Raw genomic sequence first — 26,810 nt, 5'->3', positions numbered from 1 at the left:
AAAAGTACATGTAAGGCAATATTAACGAAAACATTTAATCATTGCCCGCTGAATTTACGCATCCTTGAATACATTTGTGCAGGCTAATTGTGATTGTGCGGATTGCACCGTGCACGAACAAAGATGGACCATTATGCTTTAGATTTAAAGATATTAAACTTTTTTGACAAAGTTACCTTCCATTTACTTTTGACGGCGACTGTACACTACGGTTACACGGGAAGAGTGGAAATTATCACACTGAGCCTGCGTTTCATATCCTTCAGCATATGTAAAAGGGCTAAGCGTGTCCAAAAATCAAGACCTTGCATTTTACACTCATGTGAACAGCTGCTCCTTGAACGTCACAACAAAACAACCCGCTTCTTTATCTGGGATTTTTCGTGCTTGTTTTGCGTTTATCGTATTGCATTTTTTTTGTGGTGTGCTACAGTCGCCGCGGAGAAAGCTGCCAGCATAAGGCTTCTAGCTTGTTTCAAAGCACTTTATTTACGCCAGCACTACAAGCGCTTTTGTCGTGTCCGTGCAACATATGGCGCATGGGCTTCACGACTGGTGATGAATATAGCGAACCTCCGGGAACTGCGCCAGAGGCTGCAAAAGGTTTGTTACTGTCGCATTCATTGCAGCAGCTTTCTTAATGTCCGCGAGAAGGAGTCTGCAGCGACGAATCGATGAACACAAGGAAAATTCTTGGATTTCGTGCATGCATTCTTTCCATGTCTTCGTCAAGTGATCGCCCATTGATAATGCAACTTGTCCAAGCGCCATCGCGAGCAGTCCCTCTCTTCATCCTATGAAGAAGAGATCATCATCAGCCTAACTACGCCCACTTCAGGGCAAAGGTCTCTCCGATATCTCTCCAATTAACCCTTTCCTTTGCCAGCTGCGGCCACCGTATCCCCTTAAACTTCGTACTCTCATCCGCCCACCTAACTTTCTGCCACCCCCGACGTTTGCCTTGTCTTGGAATCCATTCCGTTACCCTTAAGGACCAGTGGTTATCTTGCCTTCGCATTACATGCCCTGCCCGAGCCTCTTCCTTCCTCTTGATTTCAACTACGATGTCATGAACCCGCGTTTGTTCCATCGCCCACTCCACCCGCTTCCGATATATTAACGTTACACCTATCATTTTTCCCTCCATAGCTCGCTGCGTTGTCCTTAACTAAAGCTGAACCCTCTTTGTTAGCCTCCATGTTTCCACCCCATAGGTGATTACCGGTAAGATACAGCTGCTCTATACTTTTCTCTCGCGTCATATTGGTAAACTGCCAATCATGATCTGAGAGAACCTGCCATACGCGCTCCACCCCATTCTTATTCTTCTAGTTATTTCCCTCTCATGATCTGGATCAGTGGTCACTACCTGCCCTAAGTAGACATACTCTTACTACTTCCAGCACCTCGCTACCAAATGCGAACTGCTTTCCCCCTGCTAGGCTGTTGAACATTACTTTGAGTTTCTGCATGTTAATTTTTAGCCTCACCGTTCTACTCTGCCTGTCTAACTCATTGATCATGCTTTGCAGTTCATGTCCTGAGTGACTTGGCAAGACAATGTCATCAGCGAATCGCAAATTACTCAGGTATTCTCCATTAACTCTTATCCCCAACTGTTCCCATTTCAGGCCCCGGAATACCTCCTGTAAGCAGGCGGCGAATAGCATTGGTGAGATCGCGTCTCCCTTGCTGACACCTTTCCTTATTTGAATTTTATTGCTGACTTTATGGAGGACTAAAGTAGATCTGCAGTTGTTATAAATAGCTTCCAATATTTTCACATAACACTCTAAGAGATACTAATCACAAATCGCCCAGAACATTTGTATCGACGAACAAGAAAAGGTTAACTCAATGGATCCGGCAGCTTGGGGTGTTCCCTAAAGGGTGACGCTTGGGGCTAGCGAAGAGATACAGCGCTCGAGAGGTAAAATAAAAAGAAAAAACACCCTCAGGAACGTCACACGAGTAGCCCGTCTTTGCGCAAATTGTTTTACAAGATTTTTTCTTTTCTCTCACCTCCGCCTTCCCTGCTTTCCCTGGGTCGTGTCGCAACAAGAACCTGCTCATCCCTGGTTTTTCTGTCGGCCTTTGTTCCTTCCCCGAGGGCTCCTCTGTGTCCGTGCTGTTCTCCCCAGCCCCCTTCCCCGAAATGGCGCGGAGGTGCTCACTCTACAACCCACACTCCCCCGCGCCGCTTCCATAAAGTGGTGAGGAGGCTCCGATTCTGCTTGTTGACTGTGCTGGCCACTCCGCGGTGACGTCATGCAGAAGTGCTCCCCGGCCTTTCCTGCGTTGATTGGGAGAGATGTTTCGTCTCTCCTGCTGTTGGGTTGAGTGTAAGGCAACGAAGGGAGCTGCAAAAACACGCTGGCACTCGCTCGTCCTCGTTGAATTTTTGTTATACAGTTTTTGCGCCTTTCCTCCTGTTACCATGATCAATCCACGAACTAAAATGACATCGGCTTCCTACAAGTACATCGAGTGCAAGAGTGGTGGAACCTTACCATCCCTGTCTCAGTGATGAATGACTTCGCTCCAAAAGACGCGAGTGGTGAACAGTAATATCTACTGACGTTTGAGCGGTGAAGGTAACGGCGGTGCAGGAGGATTTTATGACGGCGACGTCGTGATGCTAGGACGTAAGTGCGCATTTGAAATCACTCTGTTGTGTAAGTACTGCCTCCGTCTCGGTTATATGGTAGGCGTTAACAGCAACTTTCTAACTGTTCAGTGCCTTTTTTAACCAGCCATTTGTAGATTTCACAGCTTAGTCGGATGAAATACCGCAAAATTTCCTTTCAGTTACATACCGAAATAGCTTCTCCTTCATGGTAACATGACTAAAATTGGTTTTATGGTTAGTATTCTTTCTCTTACAGAGGCATATGGTGTATACGTGCGAGCGCAATCAGCGGCGAGCGTCCTGAGGGGAAGCGGCTCAAGGCCCTGAACAAACATCACGCATTGCGTCGATGCTGCGTAATGCGCCGTAAATAATGGAGGATGACCACGGAAGCATTGGAATCGTCCGAGCAAGTTTTTTACACACCAACAATGTTACGACACAGATTTCCAGAACCTTATTGATTCAAATACGAAAGGGATGAGGTGCATTCACGATACTGAGCATTGAAAATGCTCAGGGCCAGGCGTCATGAGACGCCTGGCTTGTCCGTGCCTTCTCTTTGGTCCTGTCTTCCGCCGCGTGATATTCTCGGTAGCGCCTCTCCTCTTTTTACCCCCTTTTTCCCTTTAATTATTTTAAAGAAATTACCACTCCACAATCACATTACCGATCATGACCGTCGATTACAATCGATTACCAATAATCAATCCCTATCTAGCTTACAGTGTATGACATACTACGCCACTTTTACACATACACACCATTTGAGAGAAAACTGACGCCAACCAATATTTCAATTTTGCCCAACGTTTCGGGACCAACTCGGTGTCTTCTTCAGGGGTGACTAATGTGTGCCAGCAGCAGCGGGGTGCTGCCTTCGCTCTCTCTTTGTTATCACGTGGCGCAGTCCACTATCGTACGCAGAAGGGAGCATTTCTGGAGTCTTATTCATCGCCGCCTTTGGGAGAAGGATGTGCCATGACTCCACATATCGCCTCTTGAACAGGTTTGGCTCCACAGCCAAGACGCTCACCTCCTCGAAGGCTATTGTGTGGTCGGCGGGCTCGCAGTGTTCGGCGAGGGGGTTGGATTCCGAATTCATTAGCAGGATGTCATTTTTGTGTTGCCTTATTCTTTGGTGGAGGTTTTTTGTTTCGCCGACGTATCAAGCCGGACACTTGGAGCACGAGATTTTCTAAACAGCACCCGGTTGTTTTTCTCCGGGGACGCAGTCTTTCGGTCGTGGTAACAAGCGGATTATTGCCGAAACAAGTTTGTGAGCAAAGTAGTTTCTATATTTTCCCAGAATGCATGCAAGTGTCTCGCTAGTTCCCCTCACGTATAGAAGCACCACGCACGCGCGTTTCGTTGTTTCATTGTTGGCTGTTCCCCCTGTCCTCTGAGCCTGACGGCGACCAACGCGTTGAATAAAGCCACGTGTGTGGCCAGATAACGATGGCCTCTTCTGCTTTTTTCTCTGCTGCGGAGGAGCAGATTGCTTTTGATCTTCTCAGAAGAGAGGTGACGACGGATTCCTTGTGGCTAGTAGGGTGGTTGGCGTTAAAATTTAGGTGGCGGCCGGTGTGGGTTGGCTTCCTATAGACACCGAACTTTAGATCTGCCCCTTTTCTTCTTATGAATACGTCCAGGAATGGCATTACGTTGTTCACTTCTCGTTCCATTGTGAACTGAATAGAAGGTTCGACTGAGTTGAGGTGTGCCAGGAAATTTTTGGACTGCGATATCTTCAGAAGAAGCAGTCGTCAATGTAATGAATGAAAACTTTTGGTTTTTCTTGAAACGACATGAGTGCCTCCTCTTCGATGGCCTCCAGCATCAGATTGGCAGCAGTCACCAGATCTCAGTGCCCATGGCAGTGCCGCTGGTCTGCTTATAAAATTCTCCTTTGAAGGAAAAAGCCCTGCTGCTTAGGCAAAATTCCAAAAGCCGGCATAGTTGTTCTGGGTTCAGGCTCGTCCTGGTTCCTAGGTCAGCATCCGCTTCGAGGTCATGCTTCGCTGCACAAACGGCAAAAGGCACAGGAACGCTGGTAAAGAGCGAGACCCCGTCGAATTAAAACATCCACTCGTCCGCTTCCAGTTGTACGTGGGAAAGACGTTCGACGAAGTGGCTGGAGTTTCGCACGTGCGTTGATGTGCTGCATGTTTGAGGCGATTGGACTTAGTGGAGGTATGCTGAGAGTCCCTTAAGCGGTGAGGTGGTGAACTCGACGATAGGGAAAAATTAAAATATTGGTTGGCGTCACTTTTCTCTCAACTATCTCAAGAACCCAACCAGACGGACTTCCGTCGAAGATGTCTAGCACACCATTTGTTTAAGTCTAGTGAAGGACCATAACGCCCCCTTTTTCATTCCGTCTAATTTCTCATGCGTAATTACCACATTAATACTTGTTTGCTTTCATTACTGTAATACCAGAACACATCCCAAACACAGGATACTAAGTCATACACTCGCCAACGCGTTCAATATGTGCCCCTCAAATACGCCTGAAACAACGGCCCTTCGTGACTTACGGACAATAAATAACAAAAAAAACCTTCGTGGCATACGCGTTGAGTGCCCACCTTGCGCAGTGGGGCTGGATTCGAACCAAAAGGCCAATTGTTCTCTTTTTCTATTTTCTGTTTATCGGAATTGCGCAACTTTTTTCCGAATGACGACGGGCGACGCCGGGATTTCAGGTGAACGAGCTCTTTACGATATCGCTTAATACCTGCGACTGTCTTATAGACCTCTCCCGGAATGCATCACAGCTCGTGTTTCTGGTTCAATGGGCAAAAGATAGGCGGGGAGCGGGGGAGCGATCGTCCCAAGCAAAACCGGTTGAGAAGTGAAAGTAGACGGTTTTGCCTGTGGAAGAACTGCACATTGTGCTAGTTGCTGTAGATTCATAATGGTGGTTCAACAGCGCAAATACACACAAAGAAAAAGAGAGGACAGACGCACCAGCGCTGAATTCGACATACACACCTGCGCTGAATTCAGCGCAGGTGTGTATGTTTTGTCTCTTTCTTGGTCTGTGGGTGTTGGCCTGTGGGCCTAGCATGCGATAGCCAATGTAGGCCTGGCATAGATAGCCCACGTGGGCCCCTGCTACACTGCTACACTGCCACCTTACCCCCTCTGCAGGTACCCTCTGAGAAACCCATTACTGCCCCTATGGGTACCACAAGGGACCGAGGACAGCCCCCCTTTATCGTTTTATGCATGCACACCATAGGGGTCCCCTGCTGGCCCTGTGTAGCAAGCCCACTGGGCTGACCCTGTGTGTCCCGCGCGATGCCGAGTTGCAAATCCCACATATATCCCACATCGGGCCCCCATGGGCTTGCCGTGCCGGGCCCACGAGGGCCCGAGGGCAATTCAGAGCGCCGTTTGTGCTACTGGGGTATTTTCAAAGTCCAAAGTGACAACAACGGGCAGCGCTGTCAGCGACCAGCCAAGGAACCCCACTTGGTCTGCTAGGGACCGAGCTGTTGGTCAGAAGAACACTGAGAGGGCAGGTGTAAGCCCAGAGAGCACTGTCACTTCGAAAAGGACCGCATTTGTATGTCCCATTGCTGAGGAGAAGGACTGAAGCATCGGCATCCTTAAGAAATGCATTGAGGATGGTTTGGTCAGAAAAGGGGGCAACAAACAAGTGTGTAACATGGTCCCTTTTGGCCCAAATGCAGATGCCGTATTTGCAAGAGAGGCTGATAGTTAAGCTCGGTCGCAGAGCACTCAGCTCAGATGCCATTGCTCCGAAGAAAACTGCAAAGATCCTTCTGCGGAGTACGATACCTTTCAAGGCACCGATGGAAAGCTTTGCGGCAATGGGCGTAACTAAGATTCGTCTGAAGGCGACGTTGAAGAGCCAAGTTACAGAGCACAGAGTAACTCCCACAAATTGTTTATGTAGCGCGCAAAGTTGGAGGCGCAGCACAGAGATGCAGACCTCTGGAAAGTGAACAGTCATTCTCTGATAACTCACTCAAAGTTCGCGTTCCCCGGTGCCGTACAACATCCTGCATGAATTCTTTCATTCCAAAGGCATCGTCCGAGTGGAGCCACCTGCCACCAGAAGCTGCACTCGCGAATGAAGTTTTCAGTACATCATTTTCTTTTCTTTTCTGTGTGTTTCATTCCGCTGTACCCATGCATTCTGCTAAACGAATAGCCTTCTGCAACATTACCTGTGTTAGCCGCCGCGGTGGCTCAGTGGCTATGGTGCTTGGCTGCTGGCCAGAAAGACGCGGGTTCGATCCCGGCAGCGGCGGTTGAATTTCTTCGGAGGAGAAATTCGAGGCCCGTGTACTGTGCGATGTCAGTGCACGTTAAAGAACCCCAGGTGGTCGAAATTCCCGGAGCCCTCCACTACGGCGTCTCTCATAGCCTCAGTCGCTTTGGGATGTTAAACCCCATAAACCATAAACCATAAACCATCTTTTTAAGGCGAGTTCGCGCGAATTCCGCGCGGTCGTGTTCCCAGGAGCACGATGACGACGAAAGGATGGTGTCATTACTCCCCGGCCAAAAGAAGCATCGTCCCGATGCTGGGAGTGAGTGAAGTGGTCGGATGGACGGAACAGGATTAGCGGGCGAGACTACCGCTCGTGATAAGGCTTCAGGCGTACTACGTGAACCACTTCAGGGCACGGAGACCATCGGGACCTCTGAAATGCATCTGGAATGACCTCGTAGTTGAGGTCGCCCAATGACCTGATCACGCGGTATGGTCCGAAGTAGCGATGGAGGAGTTTTTCGCTGAGTCCTCGTCGCCAAATGGGGAACCGCATCCGCACACGGTCGCCAGGCGCATAATGGACGTCATGACGGCGCCGATTGTAGCGGTCTGCATCTCGAAGTTGTTCGTCCTGAATTCGTACTTTGGCCAGTTGGCGAGCCGCTTCGGCGCGTTCCAGGAAGGTGTAGGTATCACTGTGAAGGCTAGAGCCGTCTAGATGTGGTAGCATTGCGTCGAGCATCGTCGTCACTGCACGGCCTTAAACGAGGTGAAATGGGGACATCTGCGTTGTTTCTTGCATGGCCGTATTGTAGGCGAAGGTGACATAAGGTTGCAAACGTCCCACGTTTTGTGTTCAACATCGACGTACATGGAGATCTTGTCAGAAAGGGTTCGGTTCAGTCTTTCAGTAAACCCGATCGTCTGAGGGTGGTACGACGTTGTTCGGCGGTGGTCGGTATGACTGTAAACCAAGATCTCTTGCAGCAGCTCAGCCATGAACGCAGGTCCCCTGTCAGTGATCAGCACTTCATGTGCCTCATGGCGGAGTACGATCTCATGCACGAAGAACTTGGCGACTTCTAAAGCGGTGCCACTAGGTAGAGCTGACGTTTCTGCATAGCGGGTCAGGTAGTCCGTCGCGACAATTATGCATTTGTTGCCAGAGTTCGAACGTGGGAACGGACCCAGTATGTCCATTCCTATTTGTTGGAAGGGCCTTGTGGGTGGTTTAATGGGCATCAAGAACCCAGCTTGTTTGGTTGACGGCATCTTGCGACGCTGTCAGGCTCGACACATTCTGACGTAGTGAGTAACATCAGCATGGAGACGAGGCCAGTAGTACTTCTCTTGGATTCGAGCTAGCGTACGAGCTACGTCCAAATGTCCAGAAGTGGGTTCGTCATGGGAGGCTTGGAGGATTTCATTGCGCAGGCTAGCCGGTACGACGATCAGGTATTGCGTATTCTTCAGACCGAAATTTTTCATGACCAGAATACCATTGCGGATGCGTAGAGATGACAACACGCGCCTGAGAGCACGGGAGGGAGGGGGGGGGGGGTCGTGTTGGTGCCGTTGAGAAATTCCATTACATCTCGAAGTTCGAGGTCGGCGCATTGATGGTCAGCGAGGCAGGAGGCGCTGAGAGCACTCAGTAAGCTGTCGTCATCATTAGAGGCGTCGGTGGAAGGATCTACTGGGGCGCGGGACAGACAATCGGCGTCAGAGTGCTTGCGCCCGTATTTGTACACAACAGTCATGTCGTAATACTGGAGCTGCACACTCCATCGGACCAGGCGAGCGAACGGGTCTTTGAGGCTTGCGAGCCAGCATAAGGCATGATGATCAGTTACCACCTTAAAATTCTGCCGTAAAGGTACGGTCGGAATTTCGAAGTGGCCCATACAATGGCAAGGCATTCTATCTCGGTAGCAGAATAGTTTCATTCGGCTGGCGACAAACACCGACTTGCGTAAGCGATGACCCGTTCTTAACCTGCTTGGATTTGGACTAGGACAGCACCTAAGCCGATGTTACTGGCATCAGTATGGAGTTCCGTGTCGGTGTTTACGTCGAAGTGAGCCAGAACGGGAGGCGCCTGCAGGAGGCTTTGAAAGATGCGGAATGCATTTTCTTGGGCTGCTTCCCATCTGAAAGGTGTGTCCGTCCTAGTTAAGCGCGTCAGCGGCTCGGCAATGCGAGCAAAATCTTTCACGAAGCGACGGTAATACGTGCAAAATCCAAGAAAACGCTGGACAGTTTTCAGGTCTTGCGGCGGCGGAAAATGGGCAATAGCTGTTGTTTTCTCAAGATCAGGCTGAACTCCGGCTTGATTCACAACGTGCCCTAAAAATTTTAGCTCTGTGTACGCAAAGTGGCATTTCTCACTTTTGAACATGAGTCCAGAAGATCTTGTGGCTTGTAGGACCAATTCGAGGTGGTGAAGATGCTCCCGGAAAGTCGGGGTGAAGACGACAACATCTTCAAGATAGACGAGACACGTCTGCCATTTTAAATCGGCAAGGACGGGGTCCTTGAGGCGTTGGAAAATTGCCGGTGCAGAGCACAGTCCAAAGGGCACGGGCGTAAATTCATACAGGCCATCTGGAGTAATAAAGACTGTTTTTTCACGGTCTCTCTAGTCGACCTCAATTTGCCAGTAGCCTGACTTGAGCCTGACTTGAGGTCCATCGACGTAAAGTACTTCGCGCTACAGAGGCGACCCAGAGCGTCGTCGATCCGGGGAAGAGGATAGACATACTTTTTGGTGATTTTGTTTAGGCGACGGTAATCTACACAAAACCGCAATGTTCCGTATTTTTTCTTCATCTTCACAAGGACGACTGGCGCCGCCCAGGGACTCCGGGAAGGACGAACCACATCGTCGCGGAGCATTTCCTTGACTTGGCGGCCAATAGCGTCGCGTTCAGCGGGAGACACTCAGTAGGGGGACTGTCGGAGAGGTAGCACGTTATCGTCCGTAATAATGCGATGCTTCGCTAGGTGAGTTCGTCCAACATGCGATGATACCGAGAAGGTGTCGCCATAACGCAGGAGAAGCTCTTTAACTTCTTGTTGCTGCGTCGAGGAGAGTGCTGGATTGACGTCGAACGTGAAACCAGTGACTGGGCTCTGCTGTTCCGACAACGACATTGTGTAAATACTGGGTGTGCTGTGGACAGGGCGGATGGCATCCACGTCAGCCACGACGGTTCCCACGTTCAGATGTTGGTGTGCACCACCGAAATTGGTTATCAGCGCTTCTGTTGCTCCGTCGACGAGATGAACGACTCCTCTGGCGACAGCAAGGCTCCTGGCAAAAAGCAAGATCTGGTTGCCTTCCGCGACGCCTTCGAAATTCCGCACAGTCTTGGCGCCGACAGAAACCATGAGACTCGAACGAGGTAGAATGGTGACGTGGTCGTCCAGAATGCAAAGTGCGGTCGGGTGGTCTGAATCACTGTGTATTACATTCTCTGTGGAGAAACACACGGACTTTGACTGGAGGTCGATGACCGCTCCATTCTCGGTAATGAAATCCATTCCGAGAATGACGTCACGTGAACAATGTTCGAGTATGACGAACGTTGCCAGGTAGGTTGCGCCTTCAACTGTCACTCTTGATGTGCAAGTCCCAGTTGGTGTAACTAAGTGACCCCCGGCTGTACGAATCTGTGGGCCCACCCACGCAGGGTGACCTTTTTCGGAGTTCCGGCGAAATGTCCACGAGGATAGAGCAATCGGCCCCTGCGTCGACGAGTGCAGTGACGTCTGTTCTGTTGAGGGAAATGCTGAGGTTTGCTGTCGTAGACGTCGTGTGAGAGGTACGGCGCGGTGTTCGGCCACGGATGCGGTGCGGCGCGGGTTGGCTTCGATTTGTCAGATGGCATTGACGTCGAGTCGGCGTGTCATGGTTTTGGACAGCATTTGGTCGTGGCAGCAGGTGGCCACCCAGTTGTGGCGTAGGAGGGTCTTGCATATTGCGTGGATGAGCAACCTCCCCCTCAAAGGTTGCTGCTTTTAGTTTCTCTGGCGGGGGCTTGGCGACCTTCCCCGCGGAAAGCCACCGTAAGACCGATGAGAAGAAGAGAAACGACGTGGGATGGCGATCTGCGTGACCCGCCGGCAGATTCGGCCAGATAGTCGTTGATTTCCCTGGGTCGTTGCCCAGGCTGCGGACGTGGTGCATCGGCAGGGAACCCCAGCACGCCCATTTGACGATACCTGCAATTGCGGTACAGGTGGCGCGCTCCCCGCAGTGATAGCAGAGTGGACGGTAGTTGGGAGTGCGCCATATGTCACTTTTACGGGGATAAGGTGGAGCAGGACGAGCAGGTGGTGGCGGCCTAAAAGAGGCCGGGGTTTCCTGAAGGCGACTCGGCGGCTGTTGTGGGCGACGAGCAACAGCGGCGTATGTAATTAGCGGTGGGGCTGTGGACGGCTGAAAGGGAGCTGGGGTTGTAAGCGCCTGTTGCACATCTTCGCGAATAACCTCGAATAGGGCGGGAACCGTTGGCGCAGGCGGCGTAGCCGGGAACAGCTTCTGGAGCTCCTCGCGAACGACATCTCGTACGGTTTCGCGAAGCACCTCAGTGGTATGGATGTCAGTGGCTGCCGCAGTCATGGCCAAAGGCTGACGCTGGTATTGCCGCAACCGCATATCGAGTGTCTTTTCCATGGTGGTGGCCTCCGACAGAAACTCTGCGATCGTGCTCGGTGAATTGCGAACCAGTCCGGCAAAGATTTGCTCCTTTACACCTCGCATAAGGTACCGGAGTTTGTTCTGTCCTGTCATATCCGGGCCAGATCGACGAAATAACTTCGCCATCTCTTCGAAGTACACCAGCACGCTTTCATTTGGGAGCTGAGTTTGGTACTGAAGGAGCAGAGCGGCCCGTTCTCTTCAAAGCACCGTGGTAAAATCTTTCAGGAAATGATCTTTAAATACATTCCACGCTGTTATGGACGACTTCCGGTTCTCGAACCACGTTCGAGCTGCGCCCTCCAGCGAAAAGAACACGTGTTGAAGCTTGGAGCCATCCGCCCATCTGTTCTACCGGGCCAAGCGTTCAAATTTCTCCAGCCAGTCTTCCGGGCCTTTGCCTGGAGAACCTTGGAAGATCGGTGGCTCCCGAGGCTGCTGCAGCACAACGGAAGGTGAACTAATCGTCGTCTGCATGCCTATTTCGGGCTGGACGGTCGTCGACGATGGCGCTGGACGAACCGCTTGGGTCGAGCGAGACTCCAGAGGCCGAAACTCGGAGCCGGCGGCTGCCGTGGTGTACAGGCGTCACCTCGATGACAGATGACCCTCGAGGACTTGAATCCCTGCCTGCTGGGGGAGTCCGAGGCATGGAATGCGTTCCCCTGCACCTCCACCAGACGTCACGCGTTGTTCAGTACGTCAGGCACGGTTGGGTACGTCAAAGTAAGCGACTGCAGCGGATGCGGGTAGCAGCCCAAAATCGGAGCATTCGCTTGCCAGACACTTCAGCTTCTTTCTTTTTAAAGCGAGCTCGCGCGCATTCCGCGCGGTCGTGTTCCCAGGAGAACGATCACGACGAATGGACGGTGTCAACATTTGTCTTCGTGATTTGGTCAGAGTGAGTTTTCCCTGCGTGATTTTTTTTCCTTTTTGGTATATGTATTTTGTCTCGTGTTTTGGTTTTCACACTGACATATTCTCGTTATTATCTTTCATTTCGTCGCAATAGAGGATATGCAAAATTCCGCAAGCACGCTTTCCCTCATAACTTTTTTGAAAGACAAGATCACCGACTTGCCTCTTAAAAAACAGGGATGGCAAAAGGAGAGGCGTTAAGTCTGTGGATGAAATGTATGAAACGCATTTTTGACAAATCAAACAAAGAACTAGTCCCCCGTTCTCTTTTTCTACCATGTCTAGGCGGGGAGCCAACAAATCGTGGCCCCGCGGCGTCTGTGGGGCGGCTTTTGTCACGTTCGGCCGCTAATGGCAATTTAGTGCCGCGACCGCGATTGTCGGGGTTTGAAGAATAGGCACCCACCTTGAGTCACAACATGTTTTTCGCGCTTTTTCCCGAAATGAATGTCTCGAATTTACCATTTGCTTGTAGTTTTGAGCCTTTATGCCTGATTACTGTCCTTTGATATCTTTCTGATGACACTGTATACAAGACTTGATTCGAGGTAAAATCTCCTGCAGCATGCGCTTGTGCACGCACGCACGCACGAGCGCGCGCACACACACACACACACGCACACGCGCGCGCACACGCACACACACACACACAGACACACACACACACACACGCACACGCACACGCACACGCACACGCACGCACGCACGCGCGCGCGCACAGACGCACACACGCACACACACGCGCGCGCACACACACACACACACACACACGCCGCCGCAGTGGCTCAGCGGTTATGGTGCTCGGCTGCTGACCCGAAATACGCGGGTTCGATCCCGGCCGCGGCGGCTGGAATTTCTTTGGAGGAGACTAGAGACCCGTGTAATGTGCGATGTCAGTGCACGTTTAAAGAACCCCAGGTGGTCGAAATTTCCGGAGCCCTCCACTACGGCGTCTCTCATAGCCTCAGTCGCTTTGGGACGTTAAACCCCATAAACCAAACCAAACCAAACCAAACCAAACCAAACCAAACACACACACACACACACACACACACACACACACACACACACACACACACACACACACACACACACACACACACACACACACACGCGCGCGCGCGCGCACACACACACACACACACGCACGCACACACACACACACACACACACACACACACACACACACGCACACACGCACGCACGCACACACGCACACACACACACACACATAGCTTGTGCATATGCGCTTGTGCTTGTGCATATATAGTTGTGAAAGCGTCCGCTGACGCACATTAAAAGTCACTCAAGGGTCAGCATAACTGAGTTCCTCACCACGAGATATCTTTTAGCTTTAATTTTGTTCGGTTTTGTTATGGGGTTTTGCGCGTAAAATTTACCTGCGGTGATTTAAAGTGCCAGAGTCCGTTGACACGAAAGCACGAGCGATGCCATTTTTGGTCATTGTAGCTTAGGCAGCTCGCTGGAGCTCCTGGATATGCTTTTATTTTTGCCGTATCAAATTTTGCAGTCTAATGTTGCTCAGTATTTGCAATGCAAGTAGTGTACGCTTACGGCAAGTGTCGTAGCATCTTCTGCATGCAGGATGAAAGTGAAACCGCATGGAAAATTGTAACAGCGAAGAGGGAATACCTGTGAGCACAATTCAAGGCCTCTGTCTAACCCCTCGGTCGGTTCCTCCCAGGCCGGGCGATATCCGAGATCATTTTAACCTTTCCCGGCCAAGCGTAGGCCAAATATAACTTTTCTTCTGGACTCATGTTTCATGCATGGTTACAAATAATCGGATAGGTCCGTAAACTTGAACTTTGCTTCGGGCACGCGCATTGCGTTCGTTAATATCAGGTTCTGGCGTGAACCGTATTACTGTGGTTTCGGACGGGGCGTTGTGCGCTACGCAGACAGAAACCTAGAGCCGCCTCCGTTCGGCACTGGGTGTTCTCTAGCTCTGGGTGGCACTGTGGATTCTCCATTTTTTTTATGACGCGTACACGCGTTGCCTACCAGTCAGGCACCCTCTTTTTTGCAATGTCTGCGCGTACCTTTTTTGAAAAAAAAAAAAAGCCTTGAATACTGCTCCACCTTGTGCAGGTGTTTGGCAAGAACACCGCGCTGAGTAAAGTCAACATGAAGATATATGGCTCGCAAATAACAGTGCTTCTTGGTCCTAACGGGGCCGGCAAGACGACGCTCATGACCATCGTTGCCGGTGAGCACGTTCTCTGGTTGGCGTCGTTAACGTTTTTGAAGGTTTAACGGTGTACATCAGATCTTTAGGGTAACCTTGCTGGAAACAGCGTTGCTCTGTGAAAAACTTGAGATGACTACGTAGAAAATCTCGGTATAAATGTTGCGCTAAGATGTCGCTTCAGAACGAAAAGTGACTTATGTGGTTTGACGTCCTAAACCGCCTCTGTCTACGGGGGACTCCATAGTGGAGCGCTCCGGAGAATTTAGTCCACCGAATTTAGTCTCTCAACAAGCACTGATATCCGAGACAGTATTTCGCTTCCTTCGAAACTGGACCGCCGCGGCCGGAATTGTAACTGCGTGTTTCGAGTCGTACACGCCATGGGCGTAAGCTAACATACGTGCACACGTAATACAGGCTTACAACAGTTGTGTAATAGTGAAGGGTGCCTGCTCGCATTGAGGAGAAACCGAGAATATCCCCCCAAAGATCACTGCTGGAGTTCTCAAGAACGTTTTCACCTCGCGCTGCACCGGAGGAGAGGGGAACCTAAGCCTGCGTCTTGCGCTCGGTTCCTGTAGGTCGATTTTAATGGGCCGTTGAGTTTAAAAGAGAACGTACACCGGTGGACCTGAGAGATAGCATTCACAGGGACATCCAGGCACTGTATCATCAGGTTCTGGCTGCCACTAGGAATCGTTGCTTCCAGTTCTATTTGGAGCTAGTGACAGAAAGAATTGCCGTTATGGCTCATTTTTTGATGCCGTACAGTTTCTCCTGCTTGCTCGTGTCAGAACTTTTGCTGCAAGTTTTTCAACTTTTATATTTTCGGGCTACTTTCAACCAGGACACATAGAAAAAGTTTTGCGCGCCAAAAGAGATGACGCCTTCCGTACACGACCATTAAGCCTTTGCATCAAGTACTGAAGGGTTGGATGGGCACAGGTGGGCGCAGATTCCAAGAACGGCGGTAAGGCGCAACATGGCTTTACACTAGAGGTCAAACCTTGCATTTATTTTTATGATGAATGGACTGACGACAATAAATTAGCTTGGAGGATTAGCGCAAAAGCGCATACCTGAGCGCTTTAGAACCCAATCAGAGGCATCACATGATCAGAAATAATTTGTTACGATTCAGGACACAAGTTAAAAAGATCTCGTTGAAAGCCTCATGTTATATTTAATAGCTCCACATTTGATATGAAGGAGACAAAGAGCACTTAGTTTAAAAGTTCTGACGTCACGTTTTGCATATGCGCAGGCGAGTAACTAAGAAAAAATGTCAAATGTTTTGCGAAATGGCCTTGTTTACAGCCCATGCAACTTGCAGTTCAAATTACAATTGAATTCATTCGTAACATTGGTGAGAATGTACGCACTCCGATAAAAGGTACAAATTACGAGCTGAAATTTCGTCGAAATTCGTGCGGCAGTGCCTCAATTACAAGTTCTGCTTTGTTCATTTTAGCAAAGTATCCTGAGGGGAGAGTTGGCCAGAAACACCGTGTGAACGAATAACGCAGTGTAGAGACCACACACAGAGAAGGCGAAGCCAGGACGGACGCTGCATTTGAAACTGGCGGTGGACGCTTGGTCGCATCGCGTGAAAACTGGGGTACACTTTCGGGACCACTGCAACAACCTTGAAGACTGTTTCCCTTTTCTAAATTGCACACAGCTTCCAGGGCGTGATAAAGACTACTTGGCGAGAAAAAACTTGAAAACATACCAAATCGGGGAATGCCTACTGACGCGTGCATCAGTATGTCTTCCGTTTATCGCCTGGTCAAAGAGCGAAAGGTATTAAAACGTGCCTAAGCTCTTCAAACAGCATTCCTGTACTTTCGTTCTCTCTTCATCTTTGGTGGCCCTTTAGGGTTTGTTATCATCATTGTTTTTCTTCAATACTTGAAGGTTTGCGCATTCACGATATTGGCTCATTGATAAGATATCCGGATTTCATTCAGTTAAGCCCTCGTCTTGTCCTCGCCTTCTCTGTGTGCTCTGTCAATGCTGCATTCATCGTCCATAGAGTTCAGTATTTTAACGTACGAATAAAATCCTTCTTCAATAAATTCTTCTTCAATCCCTTTGCGCAATTTTATTCCTTTAATGTCTTATTATGAACCAACTCGCCCAGACGAAAGTGCTTAATCAAATCCGTACTCCGACCATCCACTACACAATTAAAGCGGTGCCGTCTGAAAAGTTGCAAACAGGCCAACTTTTGCGTAGTGCTTTCCATCAAAACAGCGGTTCCTCATTCCACCGCGCTGGCTGGGGTGGTTATAAGAATCCCTTTCTTTGGTGTTACTCATAAATCATGCAGTCGTGTTTGATCATCTAGAAATGGTGCGGCAGTTCTGTGACAGTCGTGTGGAGACTGCGCATATCGGCTGACGGAGCTGAGCAAGCTACCACTAGGATCAAGAAAAAAAACTGTGATCGCGATTTCAGCCTTTGTAGGCATGTTAAGGCATCTGCAGCTCTGTGATTTCGTCGTTGTAGTGAAATTATGGCAGTAACTCCTCGATGATTCTTTCTTTTCTAGGTATTTTAAAGCCAACCTCTGGCTCCGTCAGTATTTATGAAGGCGAGACAGACGGCGCCAAAACCACCGGTTTCTGTCAGCAGTTGGACGTGCTGTTTTCAGACCTCACAGTGATGGAACACCTCAGCTACTACGCCAAGGTGAAGAGCAAGTGCGCTTCTCTCGTGCTGGCAACCACTCTGATCCGTAGAGTGCAGAGCATGACGATTTTAGAGCGCTAGTTCGTAAGGCCCTCGCCTGTGCCGGTTTCTAGCGCAGGTGGACGCTATGCGGGGATACGCACAGCGAAGCCACCGGCATGTGCCGAGGAGCAGTGAGTCAGGGGCCCAAGTTCGGCAGTTGCAGGGTTCGAACCCGCATCTTTCGGGCCAGCAGCCGAGCGCCGTAACCACTGAGCCACCGCGGCGGGGCAGTAAGCTGAAAAGAGATGGGGGGGGGGGGGGGGAATGCGCTGATAATAGCGTGTTCCCGAAAACATCAAGCCTGGAGGATCACGCAAAAACCACAGCTTTGCAAATAATTACGGTTCTACATTAACCAGTCTTTTTCAAAAGAAAGTGGTGGCTCCTCGGGTAAAAAAAAGTTCACCTGAATCAACTTAAGACCGCATGGAACGCGCATATGGAGTAGTACTTTCAGGACTTTCAGCAAGGGCATGGAATACACGGACAAAGACCTAGCAGGTAATTGTCATTACATATAGCTAACTGGTTTTATTAACACTAATCAAACGGAAGGACAATGTTTGTTTCTACAATGCAGTTTACAGCTACTTGCAGAACTATGTCAAAATCATCACTAAAGGGGAAGTCATTTAGTTTACATTTTAATGCATCCCAGCCTTCTCTACTGAAATAAACGGTTTCTATTAGATAGTTCTAGTAAAACGATAAGCACTAGCTCACGCTCTGCGCAAGCACTGCGAGATTTTACGCTGAGCGTGAAATTAGTGCTTTTAGTTTAGCGTTCGCAAAGACGAACGCAAACCGCAGTAGCGACATCTGGTGCCAAAACACGACAATATTTTGTCTCCTTTTTATTCACGTAAGCCAGGGCAAGCCAATTCGTACCGGGCCGGTAGCCAGTTGAGCCTTGCTGTGCTTGCGCGTCCCCTTTCCGAAGAAGCGCTAAATCATCAGCGAATACACGCCGCAGACGAGGAGCGGGCTTTCTCTGCTCTAGTGTTGCGTAGGCTGCCATCTTGAAAAGACGGAACTGTCCTAAGCGGAGTGAGAACACTGACTAAATACAGCGACCACCGGGATGGGTACAACTTCTTTTCACGTCCGTCGGGTGTAAGATTCCAAGCCAAAGCTATCCACTCAAAAACGACACATCTTATTAGGCTTAGGGACGCCGCAGCCGCCAAATGAAACGACAAGCAGGATAAATTGGTTCGCAATTTTCGAACCGGTAGCTTCACTACTAGAGGTCTCGAGCTGAGACGGCCATGCGTTGCCGATGACTTTCAAGGCGCAGCTAAAGTAAAACCTTGAGTTTACAAGCTTGGAGAACCGGTGGATGATCAGAGGTCAGACCAATGGTGAAGCAATTGGACAGGTCAAGATTCAAGATCACGGTCAACCAATTCAAGGTCAAGTGAAGTTCAGGCCGATGACGTCAAGGTCACGTCACAGTCAACCAAAATTTGGGCACCTGATCGACTTAGGCCTCGCCGAGGAGCCCAAACGCGGCGTTTACGTCATAGGGCGTGACGTCACGCCGTCTTTCCTTAACCGAGCACATGACGGAATGAGTGCCGGCGCGCCTAGGAATGAGTGGACATGTGGTGTTCCCGTGCTAGGCAGTAGCGTCACGGCCTCCTAAACCGAGTGATTGTTCCTGGAATGGCCATATCAGTAATGCTGTTTCAAAGGCTGCCAGAGCGCTAAATTTCATTGAAAGAAATATGAAATTCTCGGAGTGACCGTGATAAGAAGTCGCTCTGTTTTCGACAGTGATGCTTCGAATTCCGCTCGGTTATGATTTTTTTTTCTGCCGTACAGTGTTGCCATGACGACGACACGACGCTCTAGTTGCCTATCGTCCAGCCGCTGTGAGAGGAATTGGCGTCTGTATTTGCTTGACTACGGGTAACATGGAAGTTTCCTACCACTGACGTCGCGAAATAGACTGACTGCAAGCTTGATAATCATTCCAATTATTTAGGCGGAATGGAAAACAAAATGCTTCGAGTTGGGGCGCGCGACGTAGCGAACTGTTGCTGTCAAGGATCTGCTGTGTACCACCTTTTTTTAACTCCTTGCCTCAAGGTACCTGAAACGCTGTGTGTGCTAGTGAGAACCCTATGCAACATTTCTCTCCTCACGCACAGCTCCAGGGGCGCAGTGCCGTTCAACTCACCCAGGTGATCGACGAAACCCTCGACGCCGTGAAGCTAGCCGAGAAGAAGGACTGCTTCCCCCCGCAGCTGTCGGGCGGCATGAGGCGGCGGCTGAGCATGGCCATCGCTCTCGTCGGCAAGCCGAAGGTTGCTGCCTATAGTTGAGCTCATTTTTTATTGCAGCGGTTGCGGTTGTTGCCCTGTGGTTCATACCTAAACAGCCGCGCAACAGGTGCGCAGGGTCGCTGGCTTGACGCGGCGAAAATATTACATGTTTCCCTCAATGCTGGAATGCTCGAGACTACCTATACATCCCCAATAATTTGAGGATCTTAAAACGCGAAAGCTCTTCTCATTGAACAAAAAAAAAAGTATGCACGATAAATGCTATTGGTCCGCCAGAGTTTGCGCTTGTATTAATGCCGTTCCGCCCGGCCGCCTACGCTGACGGGTTCGCTCCTTGCGTGATCCAGTGCATCCGATCCCGTGTGAAACGCCGGGGCCCTTCTTCGCTCCACCCCCTCTCTTTGCTGTCCTCCTTTCCTTCTCCCCACCCTCTCTATACTACTGTTCCTCCCCTCTCTTCCGAGAGTAGATAGAAATATTATCTTCTCTGCGCTTTACTACCTGCTAACCGAGGCTTTAGACGGACGGACGGGCAGATTTTTTCGACATGGTGCTTTGATCGGAACAACCCATTTCGAAAAGAAGGAGAACTGGACCTTGCTGGTTCTACATCACACATGCAACGCACTGTACACTTTACTGGCGAACATTTCGCGCCTTACGTTTCGTATCACTTGTTTCCTGTTCGCCAGTAAAGTGTATAGCGTGTTGCATATATATGAAGACATTTCGTCTCCCTTATGCCCGTGAGTTTGGTTGCGAGCAAAATGTGGGAAGGATTTCTTTAAATACGCCAGAACTGATGAGGCAGGTAGCTTGGGTAGAACGGGCGCTTAATTCAAATGCTCGCGACGCAGTCTTTTGCATGTACATGGAATGATTCTAGGTGCAGGCGTAGATTCTTTTCGGTTGCCAGTACGTGCGCCTTCAACCATTCGATGTGGCGACCGTTTGCTACGCCATGTTCAGCGCTCGAGGCAACTTTGCTGACAGTTTACAGCTCTCTCTTAGGCACCGCTCAAACTCACCTGTATCTCAAATATGAACGCAGCGGCAATGGCAACGTGGGATGCTGTACACGACGCCAGGGTATTTGTTGAAAGAAAAAACTGGTAATGGCGCAAGAAACAAGGACACGGAAGGCACACAAAAGAGAGGACTGACGCCAACTTGCAGCTGGGGTTTATTGCAACAAGCCTGCCTTTTTGTACTACAACCAAGCCATATCAATAAATGCATGAGCGTTGAACGTGTCAATTGGCAATTCATGCGAACACTGGAAACACAGTAGCACTCATTACTACGGAATGTACCCTAAAAAAAAGCTTGGCATGCCAACTTCTTTCCTGGCCAGCAGAAATAATAAAAACAACAACCATAGCAAAAACAAGGCATTGGGGCATGACAAGTCTACACCAACAAATTATGAAACGCGTGGTCAAAGCTAAAAAGAGGAAGAATCGAACGACTGAGTGATAAAAAGGCGTGAAAAATGAAAGGAAGTGGCCAACAACAACCCGGAAAAGACATGACCAACAATAACGCGGAAAAAAGGGGGTGGGTATGAAGTCTGCAGATACACCGCCTGGTGTCAAGCGATGAAAAACTGAAGATTATTCCTAAAGAGCTGTCGTCTTAGCGTCAAAGATTCTAAAAATTGCAGAACACCAAAGGAAAGGACGAAATAACACCACGAAACCAAGGGGAATCTGTGATCTAACAAAAACCTTCTAGAAAAGTCGTCTCGGCGCTGCTAAGAATAATGGAAGGCCTGCTAACGCATTTGTTTCGAGCTTTCTCGATGAAATATGCTTCAACAATCTCTCAGTTCTACCTTCTCCACTCTTCAAGAATCTACTTTTCTCGCATTCGGGACGGCAATTTGAACAGCTTTTGCGCTGGCCAACTAGGAAACTCTTTTCATTGTTGCACAAGTTTCGGCAATGCTCGCTTGCACGCTCATTCGAACGACCTGTTTGCCCGATGTAAACGAAGCCACAGGTAAGTGGTATCATAAACCACTTGTGTTCTGCACTGCGTTAACTTTCTTTGGTGTTTTATGGTGTATGCCGGTCGCTTTTCTCGGTTGGTCATGGCACGAAGTTTTTAAAGCTTTCAAGGCGCGGAGAATATAACTTGAATATTATGTCTGCTCGCTATTTTCCTAATATTATTCGACACCTTGTGATTTTACGGTATTACTGATACTGATGTATGCGACACCGGCTCCCTGAGGCGAGTGATTTGCTTAAGCTTCTGGAAAAGCATTTCGCAAACCGCCGGAATTAGATCTGCCTGCCGGTTTTACTTTTTTCAGCTTGAGTGCGAAAGCTCGTTGACAACATGTAGGGGCAAGATTTGTTTAAGCCAGATTGCAGGGAGTTATTGTTATTGTTTCTGCAGGCCAGAATAGAAGTTGGCATCCCAATCTTTGTTTAGGGTAGATTGGGTAGTAATCAGTGATACTGTGTTTCCAGTGTTCGCATGAATTGCAGATTGATACGTTCAACGTTGATGCACTTGTTGATATGGCTTGGTTGTAGTACAAAAAGGCAGGCTTGTTGCAATAAACCCCAGCTGCAAGTTGGCGTCAGTCCTGTCTTTTGTCTGCCTTCCGTGTCCTCGTTTCTTGCGCCAGTACCAGTTTTTTCTTTCAACGTGAACAAACTCGCCCAAGCTATAGTTTTACTTGAGGGTATTTGTATTTTGCGCTCACCAGAGTACGTCGAAGCTTTCTACAGTTAGAGTCTGGGCCTCCCTTATCTCTTGGCCGTACGATGCAGCGATTCATTTTATTCCGTACGCATTGTAACGTGTAGGACGAGATAACTGCCGCTAGAGACCGTTTACAGAGCGCAGTTTTTCCGTTTGAGACCAGATGGCGCAACAAGTGCGCTCAGAACTCGGCGCCATTACGGGCCTCGTAAGTCGCCGACGTGTACGCCTCGATGCAGCAGTGTAATTATCGCGGGTTGCTGCCGAATGTGTTCTTCCTACGAAAATGTTAAAATGCAGAAAAAATACGTGCTGTGTTGCGGATTGCATAGAATTGCGACTGAAAGTTAAAGGTGCGGGATGCGATCGTTCGCCAGCTTCACGACACTGAACTGCACGAGGATGTACTGCCCCTGTTTGTGCCCGTTGATGAATGCCCCCTTTCCGAAAGGGCGAGCGCAAAAAGCACGTTCTCCAGCGCTAGATGGCTAATATAGAAAGAAATGTTTCAATCTTCGAAAGCTTGCCAGGGTAAGTGCACAACACAGCTTCGTGAACAAGCTGTTCGGCCACAGAAACCGTCACTTCGTGCTTTCAGTTGCTGTCCAGTGTGCCGAGACCCCATTGCTCGTATGTTAAGGTGTGCGGCCATTCGTAAAAGGAGTGCCTGAGGCCGAATTAGGAACGGACACGAAGTTTAACAGAGTACGGCCGCGGCGGTTGAATTTCTTTGGAGGAGAAATTCGAGGCCCGTGTACTGTGCGATGTAAGAGCACGTTAAAGAACCCCAGGTGGTCGAAATTTCCGGAGCCCTCCACTACGGCGTCTCTCATAGCCTTAGTCGCTTTGGGACGTTAAACCCCATAAACCAACCAACCAACCAACCAACCAACCAACCAACCAACCAACCAACCAACCAACCAACCAACCAACCAACCAACCAACCAACCAACCAACCAACCAACCAACCAACCAACCAACCAACCAACCAACCAACCAACCAGAGTACATTGTGGGGCCAGTTGGTCATACATAATCTGAACGAACAAACGTAGCGTTTAAACAGGACACAGAAAGATGAGGACAGGACGGGGCTGCAACTTACAACTGAATGAAATCGATAAACGAAAGACACATCCCTTCTCAAGCAAAGACGCGCATGCGCAAACTTAAAAGGATGACAAAACTGTGATAATCTAGAAAAAGACGGTAAAAGAAAAACAGACGAAAAGGCGAGGAATAGCCACCGGTCATGAAGACTGTTTACAAACATTAAGTGCGTCTTAGAAAGTTTCTTTCTTTTTCCATTAGATAAATAGATGGTGTGCTAATGCACGTGTCACTACCGCGTTGTGATATTTCATGAGCTTCCAAGATTTCCCTCGCCAATTGATCTTTACCCCTTCCTAAAACCTTCGTGCGGTTCAAAGAGGGAAAGCAACCTGGGCAGCTCTTGCAATGCTTTGGCAAGTGCTCATCAGTTTGCTGACGAAGCGAAGATGCGTGTTCATTCAGCCTCACGTTTAGGCATCTGCCCGTCTGTCCAATGTACACACTTTCGCAGCGTAGAGGGATCTGATAAGCAATATCTGTGGCGCATGAGACGTGCGGCTTCTTGTGTTTTGTGCTACACCCTGAATTCTTGACGCTCTCATGATCTGCCAGAGCGCAAAGCTTTGCAAGCTTGAGGGGATGTGTCTTTTGTTTATCGATTTCATTCAGTTGTAAGTTGTAGCCCCGTCCTGTCCTCATCTTTTTGTGTCCTGTTTAAACGCTACGTTTGTTCGTTCAGATTACGGACACGAAGAACGACTTACGCTCCTACATATCGCTACTCTATATTGTGCAGTGCAAAGCCATGCAAGCGGATAGCACTTCTGTCAGTCCGTGTATTACACGCCGTATTGCTGCTACTGTTTAACTTCGCTCGAAATAGAGCGGTTTTCGTGGACCATAATCGGATTAATGCATTTTCGTTACGGGTGCTGTGCAGGGTGGTCATGACTTCTTCGCTTTCCATGCCAGACAGTCTCTAAAAGTGGCTCCGGCTGATTACTTACAACCAACGGGACGTCGATCATTTTCATGCCCGCATATCGAGCTCGGAGCGTTCCACAATTTTATACTATGTGAGGCTGACATAACTGCGAACTTCGTGTAGTATTAACGCGTTGCCATACGTACGTTATAACAATTATATCGCGGAATCTTTCGAAACAATTGTACGCCAGCTTGTGAAGGCTGCTCGATGCAATCCTTAGACGATTAGCTAACATTGGTGTGTATTTATTCCTTTCTGTGTTTAACCAACCAGTAGAAAATATTTTAGGCTTCCTAAGCACCATTAGCAGGTTGTAAACAAATGCGTACGATGTGCATGTGAGCGTTTTTGAGCTGTGTCTGCATGCATGTACGAAATATGTCAACGATCTGCGCGGCCGCAGGAGCATTAAACTTTGTCGTTTTAGATGATAACAAAACAAAAACATTAAGCAAATCCTTCAGTGGATGCGAAGGCAAGCATTCAGGCGATGAGATCAGCAGCGGAGAGACCATGCAGCGGGTGTCCGCGACATGAAGCCCGATCACGTGTTCACACCTATAGTGATGAAATTAGGGTCCTCACATGCCCTTGAAAGCTTTAGACAAACCACAGTGTCGTCTTCTTCTGCAACCGTATCAGCCGAAACACTGCCTTTCGGAACCGAACCATCAGACGAGCAGACGTCGCGACGAGGTGCGCGCCGAGCGGTCAGGAGGCGTGTAATGGCGGCGTGATCACGCGATATAAGATGGCAGCCCCACGATACGGGTACTGTAAAGCGTCTACACAGATGCCACAGAAGCACAGTCCTCGAGGGAGCTGCGCGCTGCTTGCGCTCTCCCTGAAAGCAAGCAGGCGCATATTATTGGAACGGCGTCTGTGAGCCAGTTTGCACTGCCTGGAAGCTAAGCGCACAATATGGGTTTCGCTGCGCAGGCTTCAAGCGTGTAGGCTTCAGCCTCAAAGTTGAGGCCCGACAGGAGCTCCAGATGCAGGCAGTGTGCTTATCACTGATGCGCATCCGTGAGCTAGTGTTTGCAGCTTAAGGCCTTATGGCGTGTAACCCATTTTTTTCCGTACTTGAGGTGCTAACAGCATTATCATCAGCTTTTTGAAGCGAAAAGCTTCACTACCCGCACCACAGCCGCGCTTCGCGTGAGCCGGCGCAGCCAAGATTTGCCACAGCTGCGCATGCACGATACCGAGTAACGTCACACGCGGCACAAATAAAAATAAATAAAAGACAAACAGTGCGCAACTGTCATATCTTGGTGGACACCCGAACCGCGCCGCAAGGGAAGGAAAATGAAAAGAAAATTGGTTTAAAGGAAAGGAAACGACGCCTATCTCTCTCATATCTCGGTGGATACCCGAACAGCGCCGTAAGGGCCTTCAGGAAAATGAAATGAAATGAAAATTGGTTTTAAGGAAAGGAAATGCCTTTCTATCTTGGTGTACACCCGAAAGGAATGGGCACCACAGTACATGTCCCTAAAGCGACCTTCTAAGACAGCACCGTATTCACTACACGCGCGTCTCCTCCTCCGCCTCCGTACAGGCAGTGTGTGGACGGCCGACCGCCTCCACCGTTGTCGTGGTGCTCCCGGTGTATTATGCGCCAACTGCGGCAGCCATGACGTGAAACCAAGTGCAACTGCAGCTTTTCTCTTGTATATCCAAGCTTAACCCGAGCTAAGCGACTGCCTAATTTTTTCTTATCCCCGGATTTTTCTGAGCTTCTTCAACGTGAATGCGCAGCTCTTGATTCTCGACGAGCCGACCACTGGGATGGATCCCGAGACGCAGCGGAGCATTTGGGAGCTGATTAGCAGTCTGCGCGGCACTTCGACCATCCTGCTGTCCACGCATGACATCGAAGAGGCCGAGGTGCTGGCCGACCGCATCGTCATGATGAACACGGGCAAGGTGGTCTGCGCCGGATCGCCGACCTTCCTGAAGAAATCTTCGGGTGTGTACTACGTGGCAACATTCTCTTAGTCCAAGCGTAGTCGGCTTTTGCTACTGCGGCGCACATTGGCTGACTTCAATCGAAACGCTGCAATCTCCGGCTGAAGGCTTGCCCTGTATGCTCCAGAGAGAAAACAAGAAGACGGAGTTGTTGCAGCAACACCTGTTAAGCGCCCGTTCCCGGGTTTTGCATCGTGAGAACGTATGGCGGGAGCGTAAAGAGCGCAACCAGTGGGTGGTTCCCTCGCAAACGATCCGGAGGGTACTCTCTTAATAATGTCCTGATTAACATCATGGATATAAGTAGCACACTCCGGCGGGGTGCTTGGAGCTCTGTTTTTAAACG

At 49.5% G+C, this 26,810-nt stretch overlaps 1 protein-coding gene across 1 annotated transcript in view; it reads left to right on the top strand.

Moving 5' to 3' along the window:
• Positions 1-26,810, top strand: part of LOC149345332 (phospholipid-transporting ATPase ABCA3-like) — a 190,424-nt gene that overhangs the window by 151,832 nt on the left and 11,782 nt on the right. Inside the window, exons 8-11 of the mRNA XM_089547410.1 lie at positions 14,614-14,731; positions 17,268-17,407; positions 19,603-19,758; positions 26,255-26,465. Coding sequence (XP_089403536.1) covers positions 14,614-14,731; positions 17,268-17,407; positions 19,603-19,758; positions 26,255-26,465 — 625 coding nt within the window. The remainder of the gene's footprint in view (positions 1-14,613; positions 14,732-17,267; positions 17,408-19,602; positions 19,759-26,254; positions 26,466-26,810) is intronic.

Source organism: Amblyomma mixtum, chromosome 5 (assembly GCF_055824585.1).
Source record: "Amblyomma mixtum isolate Tamu chromosome 5, ASM5582458v1, whole genome shotgun sequence".
Taxonomy (NCBI): domain Eukaryota; kingdom Metazoa; phylum Arthropoda; class Arachnida; order Ixodida; family Ixodidae; genus Amblyomma; species Amblyomma mixtum.
Note: the sequence above shows the minus strand (reverse complement) of the source record. Positions and strands in the feature narration are given on the sequence as shown.